Source organism: Labrus mixtus, chromosome 5 (assembly GCF_963584025.1).
Source record: "Labrus mixtus chromosome 5, fLabMix1.1, whole genome shotgun sequence".
NCBI classification, from domain to species: Eukaryota; Metazoa; Chordata; class Actinopteri; order Labriformes; family Labridae; genus Labrus; species Labrus mixtus.
In genome coordinates, this window is record NC_083616.1 from 9,463,690 (window position 1) to 9,482,725 (window position 19,036).

Here is a 19,036-nt window from a genome sequence, read left to right on the forward strand (position 1 = left end):
CCCGCTGTCCCTCTGCTGGAAGTGGTGTGGGCGATTAATGAGGTGGTGGCTCTCAGGAGAGATCCATCTGCACCCACACATTCCTAATAAAGTACCAAGGCCCAGACATGGCACTGAGGCCTCCACTTACGGCTTATGACATGCTGAGGAGGCAGGTCTGCTTTTGTTTTGAACAGGCATCGCTTTTAATGGTGACAAAGTGAACTTTTCAATCTTACAAAGTGCACTTCAGCCAATATCAGGTCTACTCCACATCACAACTTTGTCCTTTTCAATAAGGACTCCTTTGATTTCTTTGATGTGCTGTAGCACCATTGAGAACCTGTGAGAGAAATGGTGTCATGTTCCTGTCGAAATACTGTATAATGCAAGGCTAAAAATAATCATTTGCATACGTATATGTGGCAGTAAATGCACACTGAAGATCAGAGGCTGTCAACGCTCTTAATGTAAACTTGTTCAAAAAAAGAAGTTCACATGTTAGCTATATAAAAGGGACACACATACTGTTTCTATTGACGGATAACAAATATTATACATAATGAATAGCCTGATAGAAACAGGGGACATTATGCGTTAATGTAATATGATCTGCTGGGCTTAACCAAATTACTACTTAACATTCACAACAATTGTATGAGCAAGGACAAAACATACTCTAAAGCCCTCTCTTTTAAAACAACCAATGTGCCTTTATTTTTATGGCATGTTGGTATCTACCTTCCAAAAATCGACTGTGCGTTTCAGCATGCAAATATGGACTTTATTCGGAAGTCAAGGCTTTGGTGTTCATTGGCCAAATTCTGTGAGTATGTGTCTTTGGACATCTGTGGCCACTTCGGCATTTATGAAGTTCTACAGTGAGGTTGTGCAAGAAGACTTGGCTTCTGTCTTATTCCCCCTAAAGGCCTACAAAGAGGGATCTTTAAAGGCCAACCAGTTCCAAAATGTTCTTTCCATGTCTCCATTGACCTTACTTGTGCCATACTGGAACGGCAAAGGGCCATCACCAGATTTTAGCACACAAAGTGCCCAACTGGCTAACAAGTCCTCATAACCCATAGTGAGAAAAAGACCCTTGCGTGGAGCAGAAGGGCCTATAGTCCGAATTCTAAGCCATTGGCCCTCCGTCTCCAAACTTTAACGTGGCCACTTTGAATTCCATCAGGTAGCTTTTGCATGGCATCAGCTTAACTCATCTAATCAGACTGAAAGTGAAGCAGTAATCGGCACCCCAAAGAAAGTAATGTAGTGACATTTTAAAAGCTGCACAGTCTAGATCCGATAGGCTGTCAACAACACTAGTGGATACAGTGCATTGCAAATGCAGATTCACACAGTCTGGAAATGTGTAGAGAACATATAATAGGTGATCTCTACATGCTTTAGTGCTCATCGGCCACATTCTGTGAGCTTGTTTGGTCCATAACTTTGCGACTGAGCTGTTATTATTTCTAGGCACTTTGGATTCACAATATGAGCTCTAACGGTTGTCCTGGCTGTTTCCAGTACGGCGGAAATTTGACTTGTGACCAATGTGGCAGCATAACGGTGGCTTGTTTATTGTCACTGAGCTCTTTACTCACCATTTTACAATTTGAAGTGTTTGTCTTAAAGGTGCACTACTGAGTTTTGGTAGAGAAATGTGAAAGTTGGAGAAATGTACAGATTCTGTGGTAAATGTTCATAACTCTATACAAAAACTGTCCTCAGAGGAACATTTAGTCCCTGTACCACTGTTTGAAGATAAAACGCTACGGGGGAAGTTATGGTGGAGGGCCCGCAAGAGTGAAAGCGTAACTCTTCTGGTAGCTTTTTAGCTCCAAACAGTGTTCCAGGGACCCATTTTTTTTTCTCTTAATACAGTTTGAGTATTTAGTTCAGAAAATATAGGATAGAATTGTTTCACTTCTACAACTTTCAAATTTCACCACCCAATCAAGTGCACCTTTAAAGTAAAGAATATTATATTTGCATTAATTACTAGCTCTGGTATAGCTAAATATTTTAATTTACATCTAGGATCTCTGAAGACCTGAATTTGAAGTGTTTTAAGTTTTGGGAATCCTTAAAACTTTGTCTTTGATGTTATTCTTTACAATAAAGAACAATATAAAAAATAATGAGCAAGTATCCTGAATCATAATAACATAAATAATGTTTGTAAAAAAAAAAAAACAATCCGCCTTAAGATCACATTTCAGCGGGTTATTAATATATTTGGATTGTTGATAGACGTCCCGACGTGGTAGACTTACACTCATCAAGAGCCGCAGCTTCCTCTCTCCAAGATGGCATCTACGTGTATAACAAAGGAGGAGGCGAAGCTAAGGTTTGCAACTTGTCAAACCACACACTGAAGAAGCAATGTCTATGATTTAACAATGGTTGAGAAAAACCCCTTGCAATTCTTTATTTACTGCACACTGCACATATTGTAGCTGATTATATGCAAAAACACATAAACACTATATCAACTTAATATTCATACTGTCCAGTGACAAAATTAACTCACACTTCTGGTTTCATCATGATGGATCATTTCTGTCACCATTTACGAATAAAAAGACTTTTACTCTAAGGTTATGTGAAACAGCATGACATACATAGCAGTTCTGGCCTGTATTTAAAACATCTCACGATAAAATCCTGAAAAGGTGTTCATTTGTTAATATCAATAGATGTGTTCTGTAACTTTTAAAGGAACTGGCATCAGCTGTTTGATGCTGCCTCCTTCTTTAGGGGGACTTCAGTTCTGTTATTTTCAGTCAAAAGCTAACCTGTCTTAACACTGTAGCACTTCTTGATGAAACACTGTCACCTCAGTAATGCTTTTATTAAATGCAATGCTGCCATGAAGGGAAGTGTTGTGGTTTGAATTACCATAGGAACGTCTACAGGGCAGGGAAACAGATTCAAAATAAGACATTCTTCTTTCAGAAATGAGATTTTTGTGTGTGATGAAAAAAGTGTAAATTATGGTTCTCTGTAAAGCAATGCATATGTCAACTAGAAAGGTTGTATGAAAGCGAGGAGAAAGAGTTGGCAAGTCTAAAATGGTGACGTCAGATTTTCCCTTTTTTAGATGTGTACTCAGAGTGAATCAGCATGGTTGGCGCATCAGCTGTGAATGAGAAGAAAGGAGCTGCTCAGCTGGCCTGGGTGAGCAGCTTCAAGTGAGTGAGTGAACCTGCACACCGAGTGCACCTGACCCATCAGTAACACACATGCTAACAGCGGGGCTGAGCTCCATTATGGCAGACATTAACATTCACACAGGCTTCCATTAGCAGCCTTACAGACATTATTCAATGACACTTAAGTCCATCTCAAGGTCCAGTGGCAATGATGCATTTTTGCCACGGCCTATTTAAGCTCTGTACAAGTGTGTGTGTGCGTGGCCTGTACATGTAGACCTATATGTTTCTTTTTACGTCATCCTGCTGTTATGTAACTGTAAAATTATAATGTAAATGTAAATAATGGCTGTTTCTGCTGCACCACTGCAGTGGTTTTGGGCATTACTTGTATGGTCTCATGTGCTATTGTAGGTCATATAAGCATGAGAATCAATTTCAGTCTGTTTCCTAACCAGCTAATAAGTCATGCAGAAGCTTTAATGACTATAGTATAACTATCAATTTGAAGAAGTCTATAGTAAAATCAAAGTTCTTCTAAAGTTTCATAGGTCTTATTTTACTGCATTTTTCATCGCAACACTCGGTCAGTCATGTGGAAATTTGACCCAAAATGCCAGTTGCTCACAATCTGAATTCACCCTTTTAAAAGATCCACTTTGATTAAGTTTCAGTCTTCCTTCTGCTTTCCATGTTGCCGTTAAAGCAACCGGTTTCCTTGCATGCTTTGGGTCTCTGATGGGTATAAACAGCTGGGAAATGGTAAGGGCAAATGTTGAATATCAAAGATTGAGTTTGATTTTTTTGTGTAGATTACAAATCTACATTATGTGTGCATTATTAAGTGTGCATGAAGTCAGCTCCTCTCACAAACAAGAGGGAGGCTTAACAAAGGGGAAATATGAATTATAATGTGCAATATTACCCACAAGCTGAATGAAAAAATGTCCCATGCCACCATTTTTTTAAAACAAGTGAAACTATATATTCAGACAGCAGAAATTTTAAAAGTAGGGCAGCCAGATTAGAAACAAGTATATTTGTGCAATATGAAAAAATACATTAAAAATGATTTCCTCAGTAGGTAGAAAAGTGTGCCTAAATTTAGCCCTCAATGCTACAACTGCCTTGAAATAAGGCTGTACTCACTGGGAAAACAGCGTATTGTGCAGATTAAAGGAAATAATGAATTACTGCCAAATATGTTTTTGCCAAACGGATGTACAAGAAAATGACCATTTTAGGGCCGAAGGTTATTCTGCGTTGGTTCAAATGTATGATTGACAAAAGATCCTTCTGCTCCTCTTTGTTTTAGAAAGGATGAAATGCTTGACATTAAATGTGACTTTGACAGAGCGGTTTTGTACTTGACAGTGTTTATAAGACACATTTATATTTATTGTGTTTCGTGTTTTAAGCTCAGTAAAATGAATTAAGATAAAGGTCTCATTGCCTGCTGCAGTGACAACTAATTTGTATTCATTATCCAGGCCAACATGTTTATCTGTACGTGTCTGGTGAATGTGATTCATATTAAGTGTAATGGTATATTTGACTAGACGCTGGGTACAAAGTAAACTTAAGGTAATTAAAGAAAAAAGTCCTTGAAATAAATGAAATGCCTAAACATTAAGGCTGCCAGATTAGTAGAAATATCTGGTTCAACAAAAGGAATATTTGCTTGATTTAAGTTTCTTCTCATTTATATTTGAGTTTGGCCGTGTCACTTTCAATTTGTATGTTTTTTAACATCTTTTCTTAACACAGGGATGTAAAAATCCTCCAAAATCTGAAATATGCCTGACTTTCAAAATGTGTATTTTCAGAAAGATGAACTAAAGGGTGAAAGTAACATCTGATGTTACCATGTTACTGTGTTACTTGTATCCTGTAAAAAATGAAGATGCTAACAGGATCCACATTTGTGTGACCTACAGCTTTCACCCTCCTCATCATCCGTCTTTAGTGTACGAGGCAGCAGAAAAGAAGAAAGCGGGCTGAATGAGGGCTCAACAGATGAGATAGCGACATCTAATCCCTTCTTAAAGAGACTCATTGAAATGACTGGGAGAGGGGAGGATGAGACGAAAGAAAAATGGGAGCATTGTGTATTGTGTAGCCATCACAGGGCGTCTTTGGTCGTCTCTGTGAAGTGACTTTGACAGCTCAAGGGATTAAGGAGCGGTCCGTCGTTCATGGCCCAAACAGCAGGGATTAGACTAAATATGTTCACTCTGGTCTCTGGCTCCCTCACTTAGAAAAATCAATAAAACATGATTTTACAACTTTAACTGAGCATGTGTGTGTAAGTGTCGGCTGTGAGAGAAAAAAAAACTTGAAATAAAAGTGAGGATGGCTCCAGAGGAGGAAGGAGGAGCTAGCTGCAAAGTGTTGCTGCAGTTTGCTGAAAGCTTCTTTGTGTGTTGTATGTTGTTCAAGTGCTCAGGGTTTATTACATCCATAGGAAAAGAAGTGTTAAAGGGCAAGAATCAAACTTGGACGAACTACAGGCCAGCTTCCTGCATATTCAGGTTGCCAAGTAGGCTTTCAGGAATTTCAAATTAGCCTAAGTGTTATTCCACGTGATACAGTTTTAAAAATCATGTTTGCTATATTTTCAGCTCCAGAGAAACTGCTCCCATCAGAAGAACACGATGGCCAGCAGTTAAGTTAAAACCAAAAAAGAACTGTGGTATGTGCTCTAAATAACGAAGAAATTATCTGGAAACAAGAATCTCTTTGGGATTACAGTTTGAGTTTTTAATGCGCTTTAAAGCAGTGGTTCTCAACTGGTGGGTCAGGACCCAAAAGTAGGTCAAGGAGCTGTTTCCAGTGGGTCGCAAAGTTGTGCCTGGAAAAAAAATGTTTTAACATGTTTGTTTTTTTTCAGTGTCTTTATTCTGTTTTGTACGGTCTGAGGTCCAAACTGAATGTTTTGTTAAATCAATCTTATTGGTTAATTAATGTAATAAATTTGGAGTTGGTGGTGGGTCTTTAAGCTAGACCAGTTGAGAACTGCTGCTTTTTTAAAGTGTCAATGAGACATCATCACTTACTACAAATGTTGTGGTCATTATGTAAAGTCAATGAAAGAAAGCGATAGTACATACAGAATGATAATCAACAATACTTTGGGAGGCAGTAAAAACCTTTCTAGTTATACGGCGCAGCTGTCAAAACGTGTTTTACAAGTGAGTGGAAGGTCTGAAAAGAAGTATGAGTGCGGAGGCGACTCTGAGTTCCTGGGGCAGCTCGTGTTTGAACTTACTGCTCAAAAAGTCAAAAAAAAGTTTCTGTGTGTTTTTAACTGAAAGAAATACGCCAACGAGATCTGAGTGTAACCACCATCAACCGACACATCAGAAACTGAACTGAGCCGCTGTCCTGAATTTAACTCTGCAGAATCAAATCACACATTACTGTTTGACGCGTTTATTAAGCTGCTTTGGCTTGCAGGTCGTTTTCATTATTTTATGCACTGTAGAGCTTACATCATTATCATTCCTTGTGGTGATCCTAGCAGCATTTCTCAGGTAATCACTGAACCAACAAATCCACATTACACATGTTTCAGGGACTGCTATACAATTAAATAACCCCTGCACAACTTTGATTATAAAGTTACAACCCAAATGTCAAGTGTCCTGTTTTCTTAAGGGTGTGGTTTGAGAGTTTACTAAGTGGAACGAGAAAGCTAAAGAGCAAATAAGTGGAGTTTTCCCCAACCCCCAAATCTGCCTCTAATCCATAAAATTACACCTGTCACTAGAAAGTTAGATCCATTAAAACTCCTTCCTGCTCGGAGAAGGAAAAAACACCATTAAAACACACAAAGGCCTTCAATCAGCACTTAATTAACACAGCAACCTTTTTTTTCCCCGAGTGCTGGCAATCACTCCCCTATCTGCCAGATTAGTTTAAGGACGTGAATACAGATAGGAAATGACCAAAACAACTCAGAGGCTGTGGCAGAGGAGAACATAAGTATGCAAATAAAAGCCAGGGAGGAGCGGAGCGGGAGGATGAGAGAGAGAGGGGGGGGGGGGGGGATGGGGGAGGATATCCAATATGCTATTAACTTCCCCCTACCCACAGTGGTTTCAACAGATATATCCAATGGCCTTCATGTCAAGTCAAGTGCATCATTTCAGCAGAGGGAACATCACTTAGATAACCACTCACACTGTTCGTTTCACTGCCTCTATATCTCATGTGAAATGGTAACAATCAGTTGCAGCTCTCTCTAAAAAAAACTGGTAACGTAAAGGACTGTAAGGCTCTTTTATGACATTGAACCACTACAGTGTAAATGATGGTGATAACTCAATGGTTTTGTATCACCAAAGTGCAAAGATAAGAATGTATAGCAGCTATAAAGTAAGTCCTGCTTATGTTCTATAGCGATGTTCTGATAACATCATTTCCCTCTCAATATTCAAATTCCTAAAGTCCTGTACTTTTCAATACAGAGTACAAAGATGATTCCAACTCATACAAAATGATGTGTCTATCATTATTAAACAGCTGTATACTTCTAACCCTGTGTGGCAGCACCCTGGAAACTGAAGCCGTAAACCATGCTATTTCAAACATGATCTCTCACTGTAACTATGGACAACCTGCTACTGTTTCATTGGCCGACTGCCATTGCTCCAAGACCGGCCTCGAAGGCATTTCTAAAATTGGTATCAGCTTCTCAACAAATCTAGTTTGAAAATATATTTATTTTAGCAAATTGTAGAAACCAATTAAAAAAATAGATAAAATCAGGCTACTTCATCTGTTCCATCATAATGTGAAGAAAAGAGTCTGTGAGAGATCTAAAATAACAAGAAACCAAGAAAAGATTGGTAGAAAAGCCACATAAAATTAAGGCAGAATATGCTGATTTTAAGGTTGGAATAATGATTTTATGACATGACAAAGAGGTCACAAGAATGAAGGTCCTCTGTATGTCTCTAGTCCCCTCTCTTAACTCCTCTCTCTCTGTAGTTGAATTGTCAGCTCTTTGTTAATTTGAGCATCTTCCAGCTCATTGTTTTGCTTTCCTTTCCTAAACCAATGTTATTTGATTACCTCTCACCGCTCTCACTAGACTTCTATTTGTAGAAGCAGCAGGTACCTCTGCTAAACCAATTGTATGCTTCTCACCATACACCATAATTGCAAGTAGACAATTAGCCAGATTGTCCACAATTTCCATGTTTGGGATCCATCCAGTCATCCAGCCAGCCAGCCAGCCGAATTAACATTTAACTTGCAGGAGAACATAGATTTGTTAAAGAGTTGTTGGAGACCAAAACAAAGCTAAAAAGCCTGACAGAAAAAGTATTATGTGCAAATTAAAGGCAGGGTTGGCAATTTTCGAAAAACTAGCATGATTTTGAAAGAAGCATTCCCTCAGTGCTTCGTCTGCACCCAACCCCTCCGCTCTGTGCTCCCTGAAAAGCCAAGCCCCTCACTTACATGCACAAGCGCCATTGGTCCAGAAGCGGAGCTCAGCTCATGCTTTGAGTGTGGGCTTGTGAATGCATGGGATAGAGAACGAGCAGGGAGACAGGGAGACATGATTGGTTCATCAGATTGGGACCTCATGGCAGACATTGGTCGAAGTTTTTACATGTTTACAACTGCTACAGACGACGGATTTTAAAAAAAAGTGTATCTGGAGAAAATTATCAACCTTACTTTTAAGTTTGAGGTGATGCAGGGCAGCGCATGCTTACTGGACACTTAAGTATGGGTTAACAGCTTTTTCGTTTGCCCCCAAATGATCGAAAAAAATAAAATCCTGTAGATTCAACTTCAATAATTTTGCTCAAACAGGGGAAGGGGGGGGGAGGAGTCGTTAACCCCCTAAAAAATGGAACACTGTGGAAATGAAAATGATTTTCCAAACATAGTTTCTTGCCAATGAATTGTGGAAAAAAAGGTACAACTTCAGTAATTTATTATCAGCTGACCTTTGCTGGTCGTAGCCGGACTCCTTCCTGCGGCAGTGCAGAGTCACCACCCGATGGCCTTCACTCCTCACGTCCTGACTAACAATCCACTGCGTGGGGTTGCTGGGACGGGCCCCGAGAAAGGTCACTCCTTCTTTCAACTTGACTCTGTGGAGAAAAGAAAAGTCATGTTTGTAAATGAACGTTAAGGCTGAAGGATTCAAAGAAGATCCTCATTTCAGTGTGACATTGGATGCGTGCAGCTGATCCATGCAGAGCAGCTGCCACCACACAGACAATGATTTTTTTCTTTTCTATTTTTTTTTTCCTGTGTGTAATTTTGTCAAGCAGTACATTATCCAGATGGTGCACTGCACTGTCTTGTCTTCAAAAGATGTCGCAGCTGTTTTCTTTGTTTTGATCACATTGGTTTTGTTCCCCAAGAGGACAATTGACTGCTTTAAATACGTGTGCTGTTTTTGTATTCCACAGTCCAATCAAATAATCAAAACTGAGTGAACACCTGCACATTTAACATGCAGTTTCTATATCATTGTCCGTCTTATCTTTTTATTTTAACTCAAAATATCAAGAAACAGCTCACTCTCTCTCTCTGATATTTGGTTCTATAATCATGGTCAATATTCTGATAAAATGAGGCTACTCTAAAAGTGGGATGTTACTATTCCATTGTGCCACTCTTTTTCTTCTTCCTCAGTAATAGATTCATTTAATATCAGCCTGAAAATGACATTATGAAAAGGTTTCTCTGACTACAGCTAAATGACAACGTCAATGTCCTTGGCGTAGTGGACTACAAAGGAGGGAAAATATCAATATAAAGAAAACTGGAAATGAAAATGTCTTGTACCGATGACATATCCGCTATACAGTAAGTGATCTGTAGGGAATGTGTTGACATAAAATAGATGTACATTTATGTTCCACAACATAATGAGAACATGTGTGATTTGGTCCGAAGGTGACAGTTTAGTCCAAAGATTGAAGAGAGGACTAAATTATAAAAGAAGGCCGTATCACTTTCCCCATCCAATCCATACCAAGCTGGCAGATGAGACCAAAGATAGGACTGTGCTTTCATCTCGAATTTGTCGCTGCACTTAAAACATGCACTATGCGATTGCTTGTCTGTATGCCAATGAATATATCTGCCCTCCCCTGTCAAGCCTTGTTCTGTGATGTGAAGTCTTATCATGTTGTGAAGGAGGTTATATGTGAAGAGAAAATGCGTAATATGACAGATGGATTGCTTCCCCTCTCCATAGGAATGAAGATAAAAACGTCACCTAAGGGTCACAAAGAATTTGCGTGTGTGTGTGTGTGTGTACTTCACATGAGTATGTACGTGTGTGATGATATGTTTGTGTTGCAGTCTTTCATGATGATTTGATGTCTTTTCGCCAGCTGCTAACCCCCTCTGTTGTGCATGCATGCATGCAGGTAGACAAACGTTTATAGACTTTGTCAAAGCATCACATGTTTAGGAGAACGCTGAGATCAGACTACACAATATGCTGTGCCTCTTGAGATGAGATTTGTGTCAGTCTAGTAAATAAAGCCATAAATTCTTGCCATAACTTCACTGAGAGACATGACTTCCTTGTTGACCACTGACCAGCCACTGCTTACTTTTTTTTTTTTTTACAACTCAGGTTAACTGTGAGGCTACTATTCTAGCCCAAAACAACAACAACAGGTTAGCAGGTTTATTAATTAAATCAAATCTTGAACCATTTGTGACGCTCCCCCTGGGAATTTTGTGACATCTTTTTGCTGCCCCGGCTGAGCTGCACAGCTTGCATCCACAAGGGTCAATTTCTTTTAGTCCAGAAATGATTCAAAATTGTGTGTTAATATTTGTTTTCTCATATACTTGTTTTGGATTAGTCAATCAAGGCATTCTGAAGTCATCTAATTCTTACTGGTGGCGGCTGTGATGACAGATTCTGGAGGACTAACAATAATCATTTCAGGAGAAAGAGGTCCTGTTAAATTAACTTCCGTCTGATTACTTTGTGTAAACAAAAACGATGAAGAAAGAAGAATGAGAGGTTTAAAAACGAAAAGCCTTTTTTCCTTGCTTTACTTTGTGAACCTGCTCACCCTGAAGGGGGGTTCCTTATAACAACTTGCTCACTAAACATCATACACATAAACATTAAAGAGCTTTAAACAAAGAAAAAAAGCTTGAAAAGCTTTAGATTAAGAAAGATTATGCCAGTTCACTCTGTCAACAGCCTTCTATCTAAAGTACGCTTTAGGGCTAAAATGTTTATTGTTTCTTCAAAACAACGTTAGCAGCGCCTCCTGTCTCTCACTGGCTCCTATTGTAGTAACACTCTCAGAATACTTTCCCAGATAAATTCAAAATATCAAAACAATCTAAATAACTAGGATGGCCCTAATGATATTACAGGCCGGAAGGCAGTTAAATATTGGATCTGTAAAACTCTTACTTCAGACAATGTGAGTGAAACATCAAACTGACACTGACCAAATTCTGTTAGAATACCCAAAAGTCACTTTTGCCCTCAAGACTATATTTAATGGCACTCCGAAGATAGAAAACTTAAACACAGATTTTGTAACAAAAAGCTGACGAACAAGCCAGTAGTTCACTCTAATGTTCAAATAAAACACTTCATTTTAGAGTGCTGCAAAGCTATGAACACACACACAGTCAGTGCATCACAAATTAAAAGCGTCACTCAAAGGGTAGATTTCTCCACCACTGAGTGGAAGATCCACTGTTAAGGCCAGAGTGAAAGGAAGTGCTGAGGAGGAACTTACTGGCTGTGAGCACAAGACTGTAACACAAAGAGCTCATGCACCGTTCTCCTGGGGTCCCAGAGAGGTCTTGTATCTGGTTTTCTTTACGCTTCGGCGCTCAGGATGTCTTTCATTGGTTTCCAGTGAGGCTTCAGAGTGTTTTAAACACAGCCGAGTCTCAGAGGGGAACCAGTCATTACTCCACAGACCATTTCCAGGACCACAGAGCAGGTGCTGCCGTATGCTTGAAGTGTCTTTTATTGACTTAATGGTCTAATCAGCCTTGTAACCAGCAAGTGTAACAATCTCCTGCAGGTTAAAAGCATTCACCTTCTACCAGGGTTATTATTCATGCTGTAATGAAAGCCCTCGAATGTATGCCTTCAGATAGAACAGCAATGCTCATACAGTTACTTTTCTAAAGTCATGCATCCCAGCGTGAAGTTATAGAACAATAAGTCTCTGGAAGGCCAAATGTATGCACATAATAGTAACCTGAGAACGTCGCTCTCAGACACAGCAGATGGCTGTTCGACCTAAGTCTGGTTTTGTTTTAGTCTTCTGCCTGTTAAAAGAACGTTTTCTTTCCAGTTTCCTCTAACTTTTCTGAATGATGCCAATCGTGTGCTCAAGATGAATCAATGCAGGGTCTCTGTAAATAAATCAAAGACCATGGTCTAGATCTGCTGTTGTCTTGAGAAAACATTTGTGGCATACATATAGAGATGTATTGATTTATTGTTGATTGTTAGTTGATATAATATTTTAGCCCATTCCCAAGGTATCAAAAACTGTCATACTGTCTTCCACTGTCATGACCCCAGGCATCCCAAAGAGATACATGAGGAAGGCTTCCCCTTCAGCATCTTGAGGGACCTAGCAGGCTTTCAAATAAAATGAATGTGAGCCCGCCTGCTCTAATATAAGACACTCATTGAAACAGAGCCTATAATGTATGACAAAGACATAGTGAGTTCACTTTGGGTGGGTTCATCTGTGGGGGGTACGATGGGAGGGCCAAACAGGACTTTACTTTTACCCTGGCTAGGGGTTTGAGGTCTTTTTTTGGTGTTTTTTGTTCCCCTATTTTTTTATGTTAACCACGTTTTAGACCAGAAGACAACAAACATATGTGCCTCTATATGACAAAACAAACTAAGCTGGCATCATTTAGCATGTTAGCGTGCCAAAAATGTGTACAATTGAGGCTCATGGGAATATTAATAGTGAGCCAGGTATCTTCTGATGAACAAAATTATTTTCTGGAACACCAGTTATCCTGGGGGAAATGAAAATCTGTATCGAAATTGATATCAGTCCTTTGAGTAATTGTTGAAGTATTTCCCTGGATAAGTGAAAACCTTGTCTTTCCAGTCGTGCTACAGATGAAGTTATTGTACCTAAATTAAATTAAACAAGCTTTCAAACAAAATGACTCTGAACCTTGAACCAGACCACAAGCCTAGCCGATAAAAAATGAGTCTTAAACAATACAGAAGGAGTGATTTGTCTTTCAGATAGCAGTATCTTTAAAACATATTTTTTGTAATATTTTTTCTCTTGTGTAACCATGTAATACACCTTAACTGTTTCACTTTGTTTGTGTGGTATTTTGGGAAACCTAAGGAGTGAAGTCAAGGGCATTAGCTAGGAGCTACATGGAGACTCAATGTTCTGAATACCAAGTGTTACACAACCAGAGGGGAAGTAAAGACAAAACAGCCCGCAGGGAACGCGGGGACACAGTTTAAAAGGCAAGTGAGTTTAGCTGACAGTCTAAAGTTTCTCGAGACCCAACTCCTCAAAACTGTCAGCCATTACGGGAGAACCTGACGAGCCTCATCAGCACTACAGTGAGCCTGAGACAAACTCAGCCGAACAAAGAGAAACGGGTGCAGGTTGTCGAGGTAATCAGTGAGCACAGTGGTCCATTCTGGGTACTTATGCTATTTCATGTCATCATGACCACAGCTGGGATAAAAAGTGAAGAAAATCAAGCTGAACTACTGCAGTTCTATATGACCTTTCTCTTCTTGTAACTCTCTCTCTCTCTTCTGCTCCTCCTCCCTGGTTGTATGCTCAGACTCCTCAGGGGCCCTCTTAATAAATAGTGATGAGATAAGGAGGAGCTGCTTCTCAGCGGGGCAGTGAAAGGAATAAACATTTCCATGGGAAATCCAATAAGGTCGAGGCTGGCCTGTAATGGGAGTCCCCAGCCAGTGGTCTGTGTCCTGCGGCCCACGCTGCACTGCAGTTACCTCGGTGGCCTTCTTCCATCTGCTGCTCCTGCCTCACGTGCGGCGCAGTTTGGTGATCTGCTCTGACCGTTTCTCTCCTCTGAGGCCCTTATGCTTCCACAATCAGCGGCTCCCTTAGGAGGACTTCCCTGTTTTATTGTGCCATCCAGCCTTCATAAACAGTGAGCAGGGAATGAAGCAGCTCAGTGGGAAACGGCGAAAAAACGGAGAAGCTGCGGTGTGTGGGAATGGTAGAAAGACAGCGGGAGAACAGTACTTTGTTATGGTTTGTGGTTTACGGCTAATGGAACAGCGTAAAGCATCGGCTCATCTGCAAGTCTGCTGCTCCATAGGCCGTAACTGCTACAGGAACAGACACTGGAACAAACACACATAAACACACACAGACACACACACACACACACACACACACACACACACACACACACACACACACACACACACACACACACACACACACACACAGACTAGCAAACAAAAAGTAAATCAAGCCAAACGCCTACACTCCAATATGGAGGCAACATATCAAAAAAAAATAATAATTCCGAAATGGAAACTTTTAGCGAAGTCTTAAAAATGTAAAAGAGGGATTTTGATGCATTTTACTGATGTGTGTTTGGCTAAAAGGATGTCTATGATGTCTGTTAGCCCACCAGTCCAGAATAGCCGGAGAGTCCTGCTGCAACTCGATTACTTTATGTACAGGTTCCACAGTGAGCTGATGCCCTCTGGTAAGAGGTTTAGAGTTCCCCGTTGTAGACTGAACAGATTTCAAAATTAATTTATCTCGTGTCTTTTAAAAAGTGGCAAATAAAGCAGATAGACACTGGACTAAATGTGCCTTTGCATTTTTTTACTCGTGTTTTAAGAGCCTGATGATATGTATCGTCTTAGATCTTGTTTTTAGACATTATTCAATAATATTCAGTGTTTTATTTGAATGTGAATGATGTTGAATGCTGTCTTTTTATGGCTGAAGCATGGGTGAAGAGCCCAAGACAAATATCTCACCTTGTGGGGTAAAATAAAGTTAATCTTGAATCTTTTCTGCCAACGCCCCCAGATGGTCTAAGTCCCACTTTTCTCACTTTATATCTGATCATACCATGTGGGTTAGCACTACATTTTATGATGCATGGACAGACCATGTCTCATAAAGACTTTTTTCATGGTGACTACCAGATATTTTCTTGATTTTCTTGAGATATTTTGTTGAAATTGCTGCCTCAATAAGTGAAACTTCTCTTATTGAGGCAGCTTCTTTAACATTGACAGGGGGAAACTGAAGGACATCGTGTAAGTATTGGGTAAGACAAGGTAAGGTCTACAAATGTAACATCATGATATAAAATAAATGTACTGCTCATAAATCAGCGTACAGAGTCTCAGTGAAGAGGAAGCAATGTTTATGTAGTGTCTGAAAGTTCAGTTCATAAAAATATTTTTCAGGTTTTGCTCCGACTTACGAGTAAAGTGTCGATATTTCATTGTGAGTGGTTACTTTGTATCAAATGAATGGTGTGTTTGTATTCAACATTTTCAAAGCTCAGATGCAAAAACCTTTTTTTATTAGATTAAAACAATCTTGTAATTAATTGTTACACTTGTTACACGCCTCTAATTGAGACCTACCTTTATTTGACAAAACGTGCGGCAACACCAGGACATTAAAGGGACTGGGCCATAAACTGAGATCGTATTTTCTTTAAGTTTTATGGTATATCAAATCCATGAGGCAAATCTGTGATCTGCTCAGATGTACATTTTGTGATCAGTTGCTTCCCTAAAAATGTGTTAACATATAGTTTTATTTTTGACTAATCTCTATTAAAAATAATGTAAAAAAAACAACAACAACAGAACAAAACAAAACCAAACAGTAGCTTGGCATTTTTACCAGTGTGGTTGTTAGCATGTTGATGTTAGCATTTAGCTCGAAGTACTGCTGTGCTTCTGTGAACAGCTTTAAAGAGCTGACAGCATAGCCATGGACTTAGACTTGTTTATTTTAAGAGAAAAAAAGATGAAGTCCACAACTTTTCTTTCTTTTTTTAAAGAGAGAAAATATTTACTGCAGGCATATGTATGAGGGAGTTAAGGTAGATCGAAAAGTAGTGAGGAAGAGAGGTAAAATAGCAGGTTAGCGAAACAACTAAGTGACTAAGTTTGTGTGTACACAGGTAGAGAGAGTGACTTGCTCTCTGCAGATACTAAACAGATACTTCAACGCTATAAGGGACTAAAAGAAGAAGCGCACGGTTTCAATCATCTTAAAGTGTAAACAGGATGACTCCAGGGTAATTCTAATGTCATGCACGGACACAACACTTCTCAGTCCCTTTATGAAAACAGTGACATTAGCATGAGGCGGGGACAGGGCTGCACTGACTGTCAGCATGGTCAGGTAGACATAATATCCTCACTCAATCAGCCTCACATCAGCCTTTTCTCTGGGTATGAATTATTCAGTCGCTGCCTCTTTTTAAGCGACATAATGTCAACGCGAATGATAAGAATGCATTTAGGATTCTCCTCATCCATGTTGTATTAGCATTTATTACAGCGCATTCACTTGGTAACACAGAGCTGTTTCACAAAGTACCACGACCTACTAGAAGGGACTCTGTAAGAGCTAACAGCTAAACCTGACCCCTGTTGAATGAGTATTTAACTTGTTTTAAGTTAGTTTAGAGTTATCTTCCACTTCCTGAGCACTGCCGAGGTGCCCTTGAGCAAGGCACCTAACCCCCCCCCCCCCCCCCCCCCCAAACCTCCCCATTAGTGCATGTCCATAGGATCCTGTTTGTGCATGTGTGTGTATTTCAGCCTATGTTTGTGTAGCATGTTTACTAGACAGAGTGTAAAAACGAATTTCCCTTCGCGGGATCAATAAAGTATAAATTATTATTATCTCTTTATTCTCTTTTTTGGTATTTATTAGGTTTTTAAGCATTACTTGATGTGTTTTTATGGTTGTCTTGTGTTATGCTTGTTTATTGTAAGTTGAACAGAGCGGTGTGTTGTGCACAAGGCAAATTTCCCGCTAGGGACAATATCACATTTCTAATCCAATAACAATGCAGTAACTGAAGCAGATGTGTGCCTTTTGCTCATGTGTCAATAGGGGAGCTGCCGACATACTCCACCCACAGTAGCAGCCATATCCCCCACATGCCAGGCAACACATTTCATTGGCTTTTCATTTCAGAATCACACAGCAGAGATTACAGAAGTACCCATTGTTATGCTGAGTGCCCATAAAAAAGAGGTGAAAGCATTTTGTACGGAGATCTGTTTGCCAATTACTCTGTCGTTAGTGTAGACATGATGCGAAAGGAAGCATCAAAAATCCCATTTGAAGAATTCATATGATTGCTATCATGGAGCGCAGTTTGTGGTGTTCTCCCAGAATGTGTCCACCTAATTGGATTTTCACGACATTCAAGCGCACAGCGAGGAAGGGTAAAACCAAGCAGGAGGGGGAAAAAACAGCAGCAGGGAGAAACAGAAACAGTCAATAACGCTTGGTTGTGAGATATTTTAAGACTTATAAAATATTTGCTCAACGTTTCATCGCCCGTTTCATCAGATAAAAAGGGTTTTCACTCCAACCAGACTAAAATTTCATCCAACAAATTCAAGAACGTCTCTATTTAGTTAGGCAACATGACTGAGTTAGTTTGAGGGTTAGTGATACAGTTGCTCTTTCCTGTGAGTTGCAGTATCATCCCTTGTTGGAGGATATTAAAGTATGTTTGAGAGGAGCAGATTTAGAGGGAGCAGGTAGTGAGGGGTTCAACAAAGGCTTCTGGAAAAGTGTGTATTTCCTGCATGGGGGCAGACAGGCAGCCGCAGGCTAATCTGCAGATGAATGTGTGTGTAGGTAAACACGATGTGTTTCATTTTGAGCACAGAAGCAAACGCCCTGAAAACATGCACAAGCTAAGCACAGGTAATGTGGACACATACACATCAAATACATTAACATGCACACAGGCATAAGTCTATACACATGCATGTTTGGCTCTCACATGTATGCACACTCTCAAACAAACACAGACACACACTCTGAGGAGCAGGCCTCTGTTAAGCTGTGACGAAGAGATAATGTCACAGTGTTGCCTTTGGCAAGAGAGATTAACCCGCACACTGTTTTTTTTTTTTTTTTTTCTTGTTTTTTTTGCTTCTTTTCATTTCATTTCTTGTTTTGAGAAAATAGGAGGAATAAATAGCTGTGTGCCCAGAGGAGAGGAAACTGTTGGTAAATAAGAAACTATATATTAAAGGCCAAGGTTCTGCAGCCCACACACTAATGCCTCTCAAACCAAACTCATTCTCTGGTTGCAGTACAGTGATGGTCAAAGGAGAAGATTAACATTAATCTGCATAGACAAATCCCCCCACAGCGCTTGTCAAAAAAGTACCTTCTTGTGTCTGTGCAGAGTGAAAGGTGTTAGCCTAGAAAGGCACATATACAAAAAAGGTCTCCAGTTTGCCAAGTTATCTGAATTGTTTCAGAGATACTAAACAAAAGGTTACCATAGTTTGGTCATGTTGTTCAGCATCTTGTACATTGCTGTCCGTAAAACTGCGTCGTACTGTAAGTTGTAAACTCTTAATATATAAAGTTATACATTGGATAAGACAGCTGAAGAGAGACAGGAATTGTTGGGAGGCAGGAGTGGGCGATGACGTGCAGCAAAGGGCCGAGGTCAGATTCGAAACAACGGCCGCAGCGATGAGGACTAATAGCCTCAGTACATGGGGGGCGGGACATAACCAACAGGATATCCGGCACCCCATTCTCCCCGTGCTCTGAAAAAAACATGAGGGATTTTTCCTAAGCGGTATACAAGTGACATATTAATACAGCATGTGTCCATCAACAGGCTGGATGGTGGGTGTGGAG

At 39.9% G+C, this 19,036-nt stretch overlaps 2 protein-coding genes across 4 annotated transcripts in view; both read right to left on the minus strand.

Moving 5' to 3' along the window:
- Positions 1-19,036, minus strand: part of adamts13 (ADAM metallopeptidase with thrombospondin type 1 motif, 13) — a 370,029-nt gene that overhangs the window by 219,405 nt on the left and 131,588 nt on the right. The gene's annotated exons all lie outside the window — the stretch shown is intronic.
- Positions 1-19,036, minus strand: part of si:dkeyp-14d3.1 (transmembrane protein 132C) — a 165,768-nt gene that overhangs the window by 68,455 nt on the left and 78,277 nt on the right. For all 3 annotated transcript variants that reach the window (XM_061037664.1, XM_061037662.1, XM_061037661.1), the window contains one exon: positions 9,101-9,247. In XM_061037664.1, the coding sequence (XP_060893647.1) occupies positions 9,101-9,247 (147 nt within the window). The remainder of the gene's footprint in view (positions 1-9,100; positions 9,248-19,036) is intronic.